Source organism: Panulirus ornatus, chromosome 21 (assembly GCF_036320965.1).
Source record: "Panulirus ornatus isolate Po-2019 chromosome 21, ASM3632096v1, whole genome shotgun sequence".
NCBI classification, from domain to species: domain Eukaryota; kingdom Metazoa; phylum Arthropoda; class Malacostraca; order Decapoda; family Palinuridae; genus Panulirus; species Panulirus ornatus.
Window position 1 is genome coordinate 22,943,271 of NC_092244.1, and position 14,646 is coordinate 22,957,916.

The 14,646-nt window shown below is 41.0% G+C and overlaps 2 protein-coding genes across 2 annotated transcripts in view; one reads left to right on the plus strand and one right to left on the minus strand.

Moving 5' to 3' along the window:
* Positions 1-11,444, minus strand: part of LOC139756404 (uncharacterized) — a 14,068-nt gene extending 2,624 nt beyond the window's left edge. Inside the window, exons 1-2 of the mRNA XM_071675829.1 lie at positions 11,258-11,444; positions 1-1,849 (exon numbers count right to left, since the gene is read on the minus strand). The exon at positions 1-1,849 is cut by the window's left edge and continues 2,624 nt beyond it. Of these exons, the coding sequence (XP_071531930.1) occupies positions 1,344-1,849; positions 11,258-11,294 (543 nt within the window). The 5' untranslated portion in view covers positions 11,295-11,444 and the 3' untranslated portion in view covers positions 1-1,343. The remainder of the gene's footprint in view (positions 1,850-11,257) is intronic.
* Positions 11,445-12,879: 1,435 nt separating this feature from the next.
* Positions 12,880-14,445, plus strand: LOC139756216 (uncharacterized). The gene is made up of 2 exons (XM_071675375.1): positions 12,880-13,047; positions 13,707-14,445. Exons 1-2 carry the CDS (start codon positions 12,952-12,954, stop codon positions 14,280-14,282), a joined length of 672 nt encoding a protein of 223 aa, XP_071531476.1. The 5' UTR covers positions 12,880-12,951; the 3' UTR covers positions 14,283-14,445.
* Positions 14,446-14,646: the final 201 nt, after the last annotated feature.

Below are 14,646 nucleotides of genomic sequence, written 5' to 3' on the forward strand. Positions count from 1 at the left end.
CAGTCTGTGTGAGTTAACTTCAAGGATTCTACCGTCCATCATCAGATCAATGATCCTACGTCCCCGCGGGCCAGCCCACCTCTCCTACAATCCTGGTGTTACGTTTGTCAAGATGTTGCCAGCAGAAAAAGTTGTACAACATAACATTATAGAAGTGGGTGTTCTACGCTTATGGGCATAGTATTCAAATAATCGACGAGTGAAAAATTCTGTACAGGTCATAACCAATGTAATTAAATCTTAGATCCCAATATGGTCCTATGTGCCTTTCCTCGTCTCTTCTACTCTCATGATATCCAATAACTAATTTCTCACCCAAGTCCCTTCATAAAGTGAGGGATATCTTAATACATCCTTCAGTGATAATGATCTCATACAGCAATACATATCATAACCCAGCGTCACTAGGGTCGAACTCAACACGTCAATTTTGCCGTTGCTTATCTGAAATCACACTAACCTCATCTCTATATTTCATGCATGATAAGCAATATCTAGCCTTGCTTACAACCAAGATGTTTGACCAGACAGACTATGCGAACTGCATGTGGGTCACACGTCCATTCAGCAATTCAGACGTACAAGGTATTTACGCAGCTCAAAAGAATCAACTTCTCCTCCTGCCTTGACCATACCTTCCCTCACCACAGATTATATTCCGTTCTGCTCGACCTCAAGAGGTGAGGAAGGTTCTTCAACTCGACATTTCCATTTTCTATTCCGACACTTGGGACCTTATTGTGCATTTCATGTAGCTAACTAACTATGCCATTTTGCTGTACATTACGGCATCATATGAACCTGGACGGGCGTGTAGCAAAGTTTTTATTGAATGAGAAAAGGCAGGGCGACCCATACCATTGTTCAGCGACTGTGCGGTACTAGGTTTAACCAGGCAAGAAAGTTACGTTAACTGTATACCTTAAAGGAACGGAGTGGCTCATGCTTAGAAAAAAAATAGTAATTTTTGTACATTATAGGACTGTGGTCCCGTTAGTAGGTTTTGCAGAACTTTACCAACTTTTCAGCCGAACAAAATATTCAGGTTCTCTGAAAAATCAAAAATTGATCATTAAAAATCTGAATGACAGAACAAAGCTAAGACAATCGATACACAGTAGTGACTACTGGTAAGAACATTATAGGTCTGAAACCGTCAGTATAGTCGGTAAATTGTAACATTATCAAATTTGTCTAAAATTTCTAAAATTTACATAAAATGAAAAGCATCGTAAAACGCGGTCATCTCAAATATGCTGGTATTCAACCAACCACACGAGGGTTATCATCATAGTTACTGCGCGACGAGAGAGAGAGAGAGAGAGAGGCTGAACTCCCGTTCTTTAATGAGTAATGTGTTTCGTCAGGTCAAAATCAGGTTCGGGTGGCGGTCTTGGGAGGAGTTTATTCATGATGAACGTTGTCTTGGGAGTACCGATATGAATCTCATAGTCGTCATCATCGAGGACAGAGTCATCAAACTGAGGCACCATCGCCTGGTTGGAAGCGTCACTAGCGTTGCCGGACGCAGCAGCAGCAGCACCAGACGTGGTCGGTGGCTCGACCACAGACGGGCTTAATGTAAGACTTTCTGGCAATGGTGGGATGTACACGTCAGACGGTACGTTCTTGTGTTTACTGTGGCCCTCATTGCGCGTCGAATCCGTCGAGTCGTCGTCCTGTGAAGCCTGCCTGAAGGTGCTGTAGTTAGGGACGATTCTCGTGGACGGCCAGACCGGGAGTCCAGTTGTGTGGCGGAGGATCGAGATATTTGGAGACTCCAAACGTAGCAAGGGGCGACCCTCCCCTCCTCCCGTTCCTGGACTGGTGCCGCAGCCTCCTTCCTGCTCTGAAGGAAGAATGATAATCGTCAAGTGGTGCATCAGCCTCGCTCGCCGTATATAATACTTTTACTATAATTTCTTGTCTTACGTATTAGAATCATTTGAGACCAAAAGTTTATATATACATATATATCGTCCAGGGCATGCGAAACGTCTGGGATAAACCATAGAAAGATCTGGGGGCCTGGATGTGGATAGGGAGCTGTGGTTTAGGCGAATTACACACAAGTTAGAGAAGGAATGTAAGCGGTTGTGGCTTTTCTTCGTCGTTTCCTGCCGCTACCTGGCTGACGCAAAGGGCGGTGATCGTGTATAGGGGAAGAGAATGTACATTCTATCTTTTCTTTTCCTTTATGCTTTACTGTACGTGTGTATACGTATATATATGCGAATGGATGTGCCAGTCTGTTTCCTGGCGCTACATCACAACGCGGGAAACTGCGATCAAGTATGTAAATAGCGAAGAGCTTGTAGATTTGTGTGCTGAAAAAGGACTGGTGATTGGGAATACCTGGTTCAAAAAGTATACGTATCTAAGTAGGAGAGATGGCCAGAGAGCGTTATTGGATCACGTGTTGATAGGCGCGTGAAGAGACTTTTGGATATTGATGTGCTGAGAGGGGCAACTGATCATTATCTTGTGGAGGCAAAGGTGAAGATTTGTAGAGGTTTTCAGAAAAAAAGAAAATGTTGGGGTGAAGAGACTGATGACAGTAAGTGAGCTTGGAAAGGAGACTTGTGTGAGGAAGTACCAAGAGATCGAGTGCAGAATGGAAAAAAGTGAGCAAATGATGTAAGGGGAGTGGGGGAGGAATGGGATGTATTTAGGGAAGCAATGATGGCTTGCGCAAAAAATGCTTTTGGCATGAGAGAGGTGGGCAGATTAGAAAGTAGCGAGTGGTGGGATGAAGTAATATTGTTAGCGAAAGAGAAGCGAAAGGCGTTTGGACGATTTTTGCAGGGAAGTTGTACGAATGAGGGAGATGTGCAAGAGAAAGAGGCAGGAGGTCAACAAAGGTGCAGGAGGTGAAAAAGAGGGCAAATGAAAGGTGGGAGAGAGTATCATTAAATCTTAGGGAGAATAATTAGATGTTTTGGCAGAGGTAAATAAAAGCGTAAGACAAGAGAACAAAATGGAACATCGGTGAAGGGGGCTAATGGGGAAGTAATAAGTAGTGGTGAAGCGAGGAGGAGATGGAGAGAGTATTTTGAAGGTTTGTTGAATGTGTTTGATGATAGAGTGGCAGATATAGGGTGGTGTGCGAAGCGAGAGGATCAGGGAGAATAGTTTGATAAGCAGAGATGAGGCAGTGAAATCTTTGTGGAAGATGAAAGCCGGCAAGGCTGCGGGTTTGGTTGGTACTGCAATGGAATTCATCAAAAAATGGGGTGACTGTTGCCGATTGGTTGGCAAGGATATTCAATGTATGGTTCATGGTGAAGTGCCTGAGGATTGGCAGAATGCATGCATAGTTCCATTGTACAAAGGCAAAGGGGATAAAGGAGAGTGCTCAAATTACAGAGGTATAAGTTTGTCGAGTATTCCTGGGATATTATATGGGAGGGTACTGATTGAGAGGGTAAAGGTATGTACAGGGCATCAGATTGGGGAAGAGCAGTGTGGTTTCAAAAGTTATAGAGGATGTGTGGATCAGGTGTTTGCTTAAAAGAATGCATGCGAGAAATGCTTAAAAAAAAGATGAATTTGTATGTAGCATTTATGGATCTGGAGGAGGCATATGATAGAGTTGATAGAGATTCTCTGTAGAAGGTATTACGAATTTATGGTGTGGTAGGCAAGTAGCTAGAAACGGTGAAAAGTTTTTATCAAAGATGCAAGGCATGTGTACGAGTAGGAGGAGAGGAAAGCGATTGGTTCTCAGTGAATGTAGGTTTGCGGCAGGGGTGCGTGATGTCTCCGTGGTTGTTTAATTTGTTTATGGATGGGGTTGTTAGGGAGATGAATGCAAGAGTTTTGGAGAGAGGGGAAAGTCTGCAGTCTGTTGTGGACGAGAGGGCTTTGGAAGAGAGTCGGTTGTTCGCTGATGATATAGCGCTGGTAGCCGATTCGTGTAAGAAACTGCAGAAGTTGGTGACTGAGTTTGGTAAAGTGTGTGAAAAGAAGAAAGCAGAAGGAAAATATATATATAAGAGCAAAGGTAAGGTGGAGGGACAAGTTAATTGGGAGGTAAGTGAAGTGTTTTAGATATCTGGGAGTGGATTTAGCAGCGGATGGAACCATGGAGGCGGAAGAGAGTCACAGGGTAGGGGAGGGGGCGAAGGTTCTGTGAGCGTTGAAGAATGTGTGGAAGACGAGAACATCATCTCGGAGAGCAAAAATTGGTATGTTTGAAGGAATAGTGGTTCCAACAATGTTATATGGTTGCGAGGCATGGGCTATAGATAAGGTTGTGCGGAGGAGGGTGGATGTGTTGGAAATGAGAAGTTCGAGAACAATATGTGGTGCGAGGTGGGTTGATCGATTAAGTAATGAAAGGGTAAGAGGTGTGTGGTTATAGAAAGTGTGTGGTTGAGAAAGCAGAAGAGGGTGCACCGAAATGTTTTGGTCACATGGAGAATATGAGTGAGGAAAGATTGACAAAGAGGATACATGTCTCACGAGAAATGGGAGACCAAATTGGAAGCGGAAGGATGGAGTGAAAAAGATTTGGAGCGAAAGGAATAGAGTGAATTGGAACGATGTGATATACCGGGGTCGACAAACTGTCAATGGATTGAACCAGGGCATGTGAAGCGTTTGGGGTATACATGGAAAGTTTAGTGGGGCCTGGATGTGGAAAGGGAGCTGTGGTTTCGGTGCATTACACATGAAGCTAGAGACAGTGTTAACGAATGTGGCGTTTGCTGTCTTTTCCTAACGCTACCTCGCGCGGGGGGTGATGCCATTTCATCTGTGGCGGGGTGGTGCCGAGAATGGATGAAAACAGCAGGAATGAATATGTGTGTATGTATGTATACGTTGAAATGTATAGGTACGTATATGTACGTGTGTGAGCGTTTATGTATATACATGTGTATGGGTTGGGTCATTCTTTCGTCTGTTTCCTTGCGCTACCTCGCTAACGCTGGAGACCGACTAATAAAATATATATATATATATATATATATATATATATATATATATATATATATATATATATATATATATATATATATATAGTGCATGTGAATGCCCACTCACTTCCAAATAAGACTTCCTTCCACTTGCCAGGATTCGAACCTCGTACCATTTGCAAAGTATCTTGGTGCATTGACCATTCTGCAATACTGCCTATATCTGGGATGTCAGCGTACCAAACTATCAAGCAAATGGGACGAGGTTCGAATCCTTGCTGTTCGAAATCATTACAATTCCTATGCGGAATACTCCTAAGCGATCCGTGAACAAGTCAAGGTCAGCAACGCTAATCGGGACTTGCCAAACCTGTCAGCAACAACCAATCTGTGTAATGTGAAAATTGTAATCTGAAAGTGCATAAAATCAAACTGCAACGAAAACAATATACGTGATAAGCTTTAATTCATCTCAAAATATTGCTCAAACTTTTCCATAGCTATGATGTTAAGACCAAAACTTTCCAGCAGCAAGATCATAAATTGAAATATTTGATGTAGACAAATAAGGAGACGAGAACTGCATCACTCAAGACTCCAGTAATCTGGTTCAGACAAACTCAAGTTGTTATCGTTGTAACGATTGTTCAAACCGTCGCTCGGGTCCCGCTGGGATCTGCCGGCACGTACCCACAGATGCAGATGGTCATCGTCCCTTTGGAGTTCAGTCGATAAATAGGCACGTGATTTAAACAAGTTACATTGTGTGTGTGTGTATATATATCCCTGGGGATAGGGGATTAAGAATACTTCCCACGTATTCCCTCCGTGTCGTAGAAGGCGACTAAAAGGGGAGGGAGCGGGGGGCTGGAAATCCTCCCCTCTCGTTTTTTTTTTTTTTTTTAATTTTCCAAAAGAAGGAACAGAGAATTGGGCCAGGTGAGGGTATTCCCTCAAAGGCCCAGTCCTCTGTTCTTAATGCTACCTCGCTAACGCGGGAAATGGCGAATAGTTTAAAAGAAAAAAAAAAAAAAAAATATATATATATATATATATATATATATATATATATATATATATATATAATGTAACAATATGACAAGCGAAATTACATCCCAGCCGAAGCAAGTCAAATGGTAAGGCAAACAATTATCAAAAATGAAAATAAGCAAATTGAATAGTTCGAGTTTGCGAGCGCAGTCTTGCAAGAAGAAATCATTACGGCCAATCATCGTGTGGATGGTCTCCAAACAACCAGATGGAAGCAGAGGACACGCACAAACTGCGGGTCTTAGGAACCTAAAGTCAAGACACCTCAGCGATCGAGATGAAATATGCAGAGCAGAAAATCACGATTGTAGATGGACAAGGATAGCAGAGGGAGGTGATTACACGAATGATAAAGCAGGACAATAAGGATTTTTAATTACTCTTTCGTTAACAAAAAGAATAGCTATACGTAGAGAAACGACCAGCGCTCCACACTGGAACGACACAGACTCCAGTAGATAAGGAGTAGCTGCGTAGAAGACATTTGCAGCTTCTCTTCACTAACCTCAGCTATTGGGAGTAAGGATTCGTTCATTATACGAGGTTTTCAGCGCAGTTGGAATATACAGCTGTATCCAATATCCTCATTTTACTGTATGGTAAAATTCTTGCATTTTGAAATCAAGTAGCATGATACTTAGGAGTTTTGTCAAGATACAAAAATCACGTGTCCACGTTTTAACAAGAAACTACTTTCCTATTTCGAGATGATGGAAAGGTCCGACCATAGAAAATATATTGTGCGAAAGAAAAAGAACCGATATTGTGGTGGAAAGAGAATTGATTTAGACAAACCATCAGCAGACGAGTAAACAGAGGTTGAAGGCAGTTCATAGAAAGAACAGCAAAAGCCATAGAATAGAACTCAAAGGAACATAAAGGTTGATGGAAAGTATGTACAAGATTACAAGTAGAAAATGCAGTTCGTCAATCTGGTGGACAAAGACTTATGCCACATCCTTTCAAATGATTTAAGAGACGTCCAAGGTCATGACGAAAGAGTCATCAAAATTGATGTGAAAGGATTGGATTACAGAATTTAGGTTTACAAACCAAACACCGGAGCTTCTAAAGCTATTCAGTGCTCTCAACTCAGATCAAGTATTCCGTTTTAGAAATTCATCTAAATAAAAGGCTCCAGTCCTCTCTTCTTCACGCTACCTCGCTAACGCCTGAAATGGCGAATATTATGAAAAAAAAGATACATATATATATATATATATATATATATATATATATATATATATATAATATATATTCATATAATATTTATATATACATATATATTTTTTTATTATACTTTGTCGCCGTCTCCCGCGTTAGCGAGGTAGCGCAAGGAAACAGACGAAAGAATGGCCCAAGCAACCCACATACACATGTATATACATATACGTCCACACACAGCACATAAACATAATATATATATATATATATATATATATATATATATATACACATGTATATATATATATATATATATATATATATAGAGAGAGAGAGAGAGAGAGAGAGATTAGCAGAAGACTTAGGCCTGTAAAAGCCTAACTAATTATCTTAAGGATGAGATACAACGAATATAAAATGAAGTGACACAGGCAGGTTTAAATTCTTGGGTGAAATAGGCGAGGAAAGATAGGATCTAGCTTAAGAGGCAGTTCCATTTATACACAGTTAGTATACTGTTAGGTCTTCCCACATATCTCGAGAATGATGCACATGGAAAATATCGAATTGGGAACAGGTTTAGTAGAGAGAAGTGGGAGGATAAGATGTGGGGTCATTCAAACCGAGTTGATGAGTAGTGGACGATCCTTTTCTATAACGAACCCAAGGTGGTGGAACAGTGAAATTAAAAGGCGCTTCGTGTCTCAAGAAAATGGCCCCAAGAAACTCTGATACTAATCAACATAAATTATGAATATATGCGCCAAGAAACAATTATACGACAAATTCAACATCAATATAAACGTATATTGCTGAAGACGGCTAAAGAAACCGAGGAGTTTTACAGTTACGTCCATTGATTACGGAAAACTAACTTTGTTCAAGACAACAGAAACCTTGGAAAAAATCTTACAAGACATTTTTGTATCTGCATTTGCGATCGAAAACAAACCATGACCCAAACCCGGTTTCACTGATAAGAAAGGAGTGCGTTCTGAAAGATATACAAATCTAGAGACATTCTATCAACGACAAACTGAATGAAAGATATCAAGCCTTTGGCTACCCTTTTCAACAAGTCACTTGAAACGGGAAAAGTTCAGATGAACTGGAAGTTTACCAATGAAACAGAAAAATAAGGTACTGCCAGGATATTGTCCAGTTAACATCTGTGGCTGGAGAACGTTTGGTAACCATAACTCGAGGTAGAATTGTAAACATTAGATAAACGATTCTCATTATGGTTCCCGACGAAATCGCTGTGACAAATCTCGATTATTTTCTCTTTATATAATAAACATGTATAATAAAAGCTGTAGTTATCTATCGATTTTCAAATAGCATTCGACGAGGTTCCGCTCAAAGATTACTTGCAAAAAAGTTTTCACATGGCACCAATAAGGTTCTATTTCGTTGACTGGCCGTAAACGGTTGTGATTAACTGTTAGACGTAACTAGTGATGTGCCACAAGGATCAGTTTTGGGACAGTGTCTTCCTTATACATGTTAATACTGATCATGGCCCGCAGTACAAGGTATCAAAATTCGCCGACACGAGAGAAATCTACAAGTGAACGTGTAGCTACAGCTTCCAACTGATATACTGAGCTCATAGGTGGCAAATGAATTCTGAAAAGTACAAAGTTTTACATATCGGTAACAAAACCGAAAAGGCTACACTATGAATTCTGATGAACTGCAAAAAATGAATGGATGAAAAAAAAATAGGCTTAATAATATCTGGTGACCTAAAGCCAACTAAGCAGTTCAAAGAAGAAGAGAAAAGAACTGACAAAATTCACAGGTTGAACCTTCGAATTAGAAATAAATTAATGAAGATGTGATCTAATACAAGTATTCAAAATTATCAAAGACTGATAATCTCGATCTGTGAAGTACTCAAGACTTGATTCGTCCGATTTCACTCGCAGTGATGGATACAACAAACTCGTGGGCAAAACTTTACTTCGAATGAGGCAAAGTACTTTTTCTTGAACACGATTGTCAACACAGAATTATTTGCTAATTAGAGTGGTTGAACGCAGTACTACAAAGACGTTTACAAATTGCCTCGATATTTTCACTTCCAAGTCCACGTCGTACAAACCTTATTTGCGCCTCCTTGGTTATGTGACAGTTTGCGGTTATTTTGTTTGCCTTCTAATTTTTACTACACTAATCAGAGCTCCCGATATCTTCTAATGACCTCATTACAAGATGACAGCAGTGGGGGTTATGATTATCATCGAAAACGTGGAGTCAGTCCAAGACTAAATGAAAAAAAAAAAATCTTATGACTACTGTTTATATCCGAGCGCTGGCAGTTTCATGCTTTGGGAATTGCGAACTCATGACACAGCCTGAGATGACTTGTAAACATATCGAACAATCTTCATTACCACACATTGTTACAGACGAATTTGTTGATAAAAACAGTGTTGAAAGGTTAATCCTGCACTGATAAGAGGTTGAACAAGTATTCAGTTCATTTCTACATCAATTGGTCCCGTTAATGTCCAAAGTTTTCAACGTTACATATTTTTCCCCATGTAATACTCAACCGCTTATTTTATCACAGAGAAAGAAAAAAAATCCTTATACACGCTTCTTATTTTCTTCATTTAACATTAAGGGACAACTGCAGATAAGAGTGACGCCCCTAAACAGATACTTTATCTTCTAAAGGATCAGAGTGCACTCTCATAGTAATAGGGAAATTATAGAAGCAGCTTCACAGGCAAGAGGAGTGGCCGTTGGATACATTACCAATTTCAGTTTTCAAACAGCGTGGCGAGAGCCCTTCCACTTTGTTTCGTTTATATTTCATGTTAGTCGAGACACCTCCAAAGCTCTGATGTACTTTATTCCACATCTTGACAACAGTCGTATAAACCCTACTCATCCACATGCTTGGCATCCTCTCTATCAGGGATCCGAACATTTTTGAACTAGTCGGTCAACAGTAACCGACTACAACTGCCACACACGGTATCATACAACTGCTTCAGCGGATCGTCAAACATGATAGTAATAATCAAAGATGGAGAGTAATGTTACAAGTTCAGATATACATGAAAACTGAACCGGCACAATTCGAGGGTTTACAAACAATGTAAAGCTATGAATTCCAAATAAGCTGTTAAAGATAAGAATAGAAGCAAGCCGAGGAGGTCCCTCGAGGCTATATTTTAAATAAAAGTAGTTTAATAACGCGATTTTATTGAAGATAGTGAAACTTGTTCCACTAAGAACACTTTTAGACATGAATGTTTATTTCGAGAAAGTTTTACATACTACCTGCAATTTCTTAATTCAACAAATTTTCAAAATCGTTTGCCCATTTCCATTATCTTCCGTTTATCAGCTTTTTTCCCCACGAAGTGCTATTAAATCAAACTAGGTCGTCTCAAACTTGCTGGTCACATATCACATTTTGTACATCGTTCTCCCTGCCGCACATTCAAAACTCCTCGCCGCATGCGGCCGAAAGGAAAGAAAAATGGCTTTTAGACCCCTTCCGTACGTGGAAACACCATATCTCGTAAAGCTACGGGTATTACTATAACCACATCAGTTCATATGCTCTGCATATAAGTATGTTTAAATGTACAGAATGCAATTAAAGCAGAAGGGCAAGCAATCAAGTAGCACCAACAGTTATTGACAAAGTCGAAATGGCAAGACATCGAAGATTAATCAAATATGTTACCCTACCCACAACATTACTGAAGCACTAACTTATCCTTGTCTCTGCCTGCAAGATTACATCAAGACTCACAAGTACACGTAGCTTCGCACGAGCAAGAGAAAAACAAGCGACAACTAACAATCTAAGATTGATGGTAAACTATAGATGTATAACTATTTACCAGTGTCACCAAGAACTCGGCAACACTATAATTGGAGATCATCACATTAAACAGTCTTATGCTTGTGGCGTTCAAGAGCAAATGCAAGCTGGGATATTATACAATTTATGCACTGTTGCACATTTCATGTGAGGATGCCATGAGCAAAGTCGCTGAGGGCGTGTTCCCTCGCGTCTGAACACAGATTCATCAAAGTTAAAACCTTTAACTGTATCTGACGTTAGAATTATGGTGAAGCTTCTCAGAAACATTTACCTTCCCAATCTTCCTCCAGAAGCACCAGAAGATACATGCCACTAACAACAGCCCAGCGTCGTCCCCACCGAGATCATTACCAACTTATCGTCCATGTCCTCCTCCTCTCAGGCAGCACACACGACCCGTCACCACCAGCAATCTTGGAACTACCTATACGGCCTGGCAGACTACGTCACTCTGTTACGGAATTGAACCGCAACACCGACGAAAACACCGTCTAGAGCATATAGGAAAATGCTATAGAGACAGGAATGTTCATATATTACGATAACTGAATAAAGGACTTGTTAAGAATCCCAGATATCGCCATAACAGGGACATCTATTGAGTGGACTTAAAAGTTATTTACCAATACAGCCACGGAAACCTACATGCCAAATAGCCATACATTATTTTTTTTCCCCTAAGCAAATAATGTCAGTGATAAATACTGATAGTATATTATTTTTCATTTTCTCCATAAAGATTGGATAGTTAAGAAGGAAAGGAAAATCTGATTAATTTTCTTCTTTATCATACTTCTCTTTTTTTTCATGTATTTTCAGTGGAACAGAAAAGTTTAATAATTTTTTGTTTCTCAGATGTTTGATGAATGATATTGGGAATGAATATCTTTTTTTTCTTTAATGGCGAGGCTTAACCGCCTCTGATTATACAGAACATTAAAAGAGAGTGTAAATCAACGGTACAATTAGCGTAATGCATTTCATATCTAAGACATAAGCATAATAACATGATTAACTGGATTGTTTCAAACAATATTAAGTATTTAATGATATAACACTTATAGCTGAACTCGCTTTGTTTGTTCATCGTAGATGGTATTGTCTTACGTAGATTCCTTTCTTCTTCCTCTGTCATCACCAACTTCACAACATAATTTGTACGACGTTAAGTAAAGCTGTTGTTCAGAGGCAACAATATGTCAACACATCGTGGCAGCTTCCTACAGCCTCAGAGTTGGCGTACATTTTTGTATATACTTGACGCAAACAAACGCAACTTTATTTTCAGTTCTTTGGTCTCATATGCGTCACCGATCATGCCTGTTGCCGAAACTGGAGACTTACAGTCAACAAGACTGTAATGTGAGTCTTTACAAAATATTACTGAAACAGCTTTATGAATGACTCCAGAGCACAGTTGTGATGCCAGTGTGTAGTGCTCAGGTCGGACCTGCGTAGATGACACATACGATAAATTACGTTTAGGAGCGTTCATGGGTTCATCTTCTGCCTAACATTTTGATTTTATGTTCCAGTTGTGTAGAGGGCAACACCGCAACTAACCTGAGGTGTTAATCTCCGGTGAGACGACGCTCCCGTCTGGTGGGGATTTATTTTTTTTTTTTTGTCCTTTGCCTCATAATTCGTCCTCATTTTGCAAACATTATTTCATGCGAAATACAGTTAAAATTACTGTTCTTCTAGAACAATATATATGTAACATCTTGAACACAATATTGTCGAATGCTAGACATTATCTTTCGGTTATGATGCGACTCGTGCATCACAGCACACCATGATGCATAGGATTATCATAACGGTACTTGGCAACTCAGCACCGTGGGGTCCAGCTCACGTCAGGTCACATCAGGTCACCTCTTATGATATCTTGTTCGTTCACTTGAGTGTGAGCCTCACGGGAGTCCTGACCGACCCAGCGACAGACAACCGGAGAGCCGAGGACAGATGGAAGTATCTCCAGGCCAAATAGCGCTGGCAGTTATCACCGGCCTGATCTTACTGGCAGGCCTCGTGTGGATCCTCTGGAAGGTTATCAAGTCGGTAAGTTTTGCGGCGCGAATCCTGTGCCACGCCAAGCCTGTCCTGTGCCACGCCAAGCCTGTCCTGTGCCACGCCAAGCCTGTCCTATGCCACGCCAAGCCTGTCCTGTGCCACGCAAGCCTGTTTATAACTGTTAAAATGTGAGAAAGACAAATGGTTGTGGTCTTCACAATGTGTATGGACGAAAGCTTTGCGGAGGAAAGGTATTAAAAGCGTGTGACTGATGATGGAATGAAGATGTGTGGGTATGCGGTGGGAGGAAATAACTTACGGGGAGGATGTATCCACCATAGCATGTCGAGGGAATGGTTGATGATGGTGTTGATGTGGGTGTTTTATGTGCAGCGTCTGTACTGACAACTTTGCTTGCGAGGTGAATAATAATTATAAGCAATATTAGAATGGAAATCTGCTTTTTGACAAATCAAATATACTTCAGGACAAATTATGAAGCTGTGCTGAGGTTGAGGCTCTGCTTGCACGTAGGATATTTCCCTGTTCACATTAGTCATGATAATGATGACTGTGTTGCACTCAGTACCTGGCAGATCTTGATGTTCCTTGTAATTACAGATTTTTATTTTGTTTCTTACGTGGTAATACTACTTTTAGATTCTATAACGATATGGTAAGATGTTCTAGTGTGATGTGTTTTACAGGGAACTTCGCCATGTTTCCTGCGTCGTCTTAGGAATGATGACCTCGGGCGACACTTAGCCGAAGACAATGATCCCCTGTTGGGGGACCGTGCTCCCCGCTCCTCACCCGCCACCCTCCGACCAGGCTCCCAGGCTGGTGCTTCCCCCACTACCAATTCATCCTTCTCGTCCTCCTCCTCGAGTCGCACGGGCCCTCAGAGTATGACTAACTACGCAAATTTCTCGGGGTCGAACTCCTCCAGTGAGTGGGCGGCGTCGTCATCCTCGGACGCTCCCTACGTATACATCCCTCCCATACCCGAATCAGCCAAGCTCTCCATGTCTATACCCACCCCTCGCAACTTTCCAAGCAGAAACAATACCAACTGGACACCTTCCCTCCTCCCGGTGCTTGACTTAACCAGAGACTTGGTGGCGGTGCCTGTCGAGGACACAGACGAAACAACAGGAGCCACAGCTGCTCCGGAAGACATTGACTCCCTAATGGAAGCCATTAACTCGCTGCCGTCTCGCCTGGCCAAAGTACGGACCAACTATTACGTTGATGACCTGAGGAATCATATCACTCGTACATAACTCGTAATGTCTCTCCTGCTGAGATTCATACAATAAATATCTGTCTTGAATATCATGCAGTGAATGTTTGTTCTCATGAATATCGTGCACTGAATGTCTGTACTGATGATTTTTACACACTAAATGTCTCGTTTTATAAAACATGAAATAAAGTAGTATCTTATATTTTCTTCAACACCCATCTTAAGTATTTACATATGCCCAGCGATGTAGGTGCAGATCATGTCCAGTCCTTGAGGAAAATAAGATATTATGGAGGCAATACATGCGTACCGTGGAGGTAACACTAGCGTACTGTGGAGGCAAGACATGGGTACCGTTGAGGCAAGACATGGGTACTGTGGAGGTAAGACTCGTACTGTGG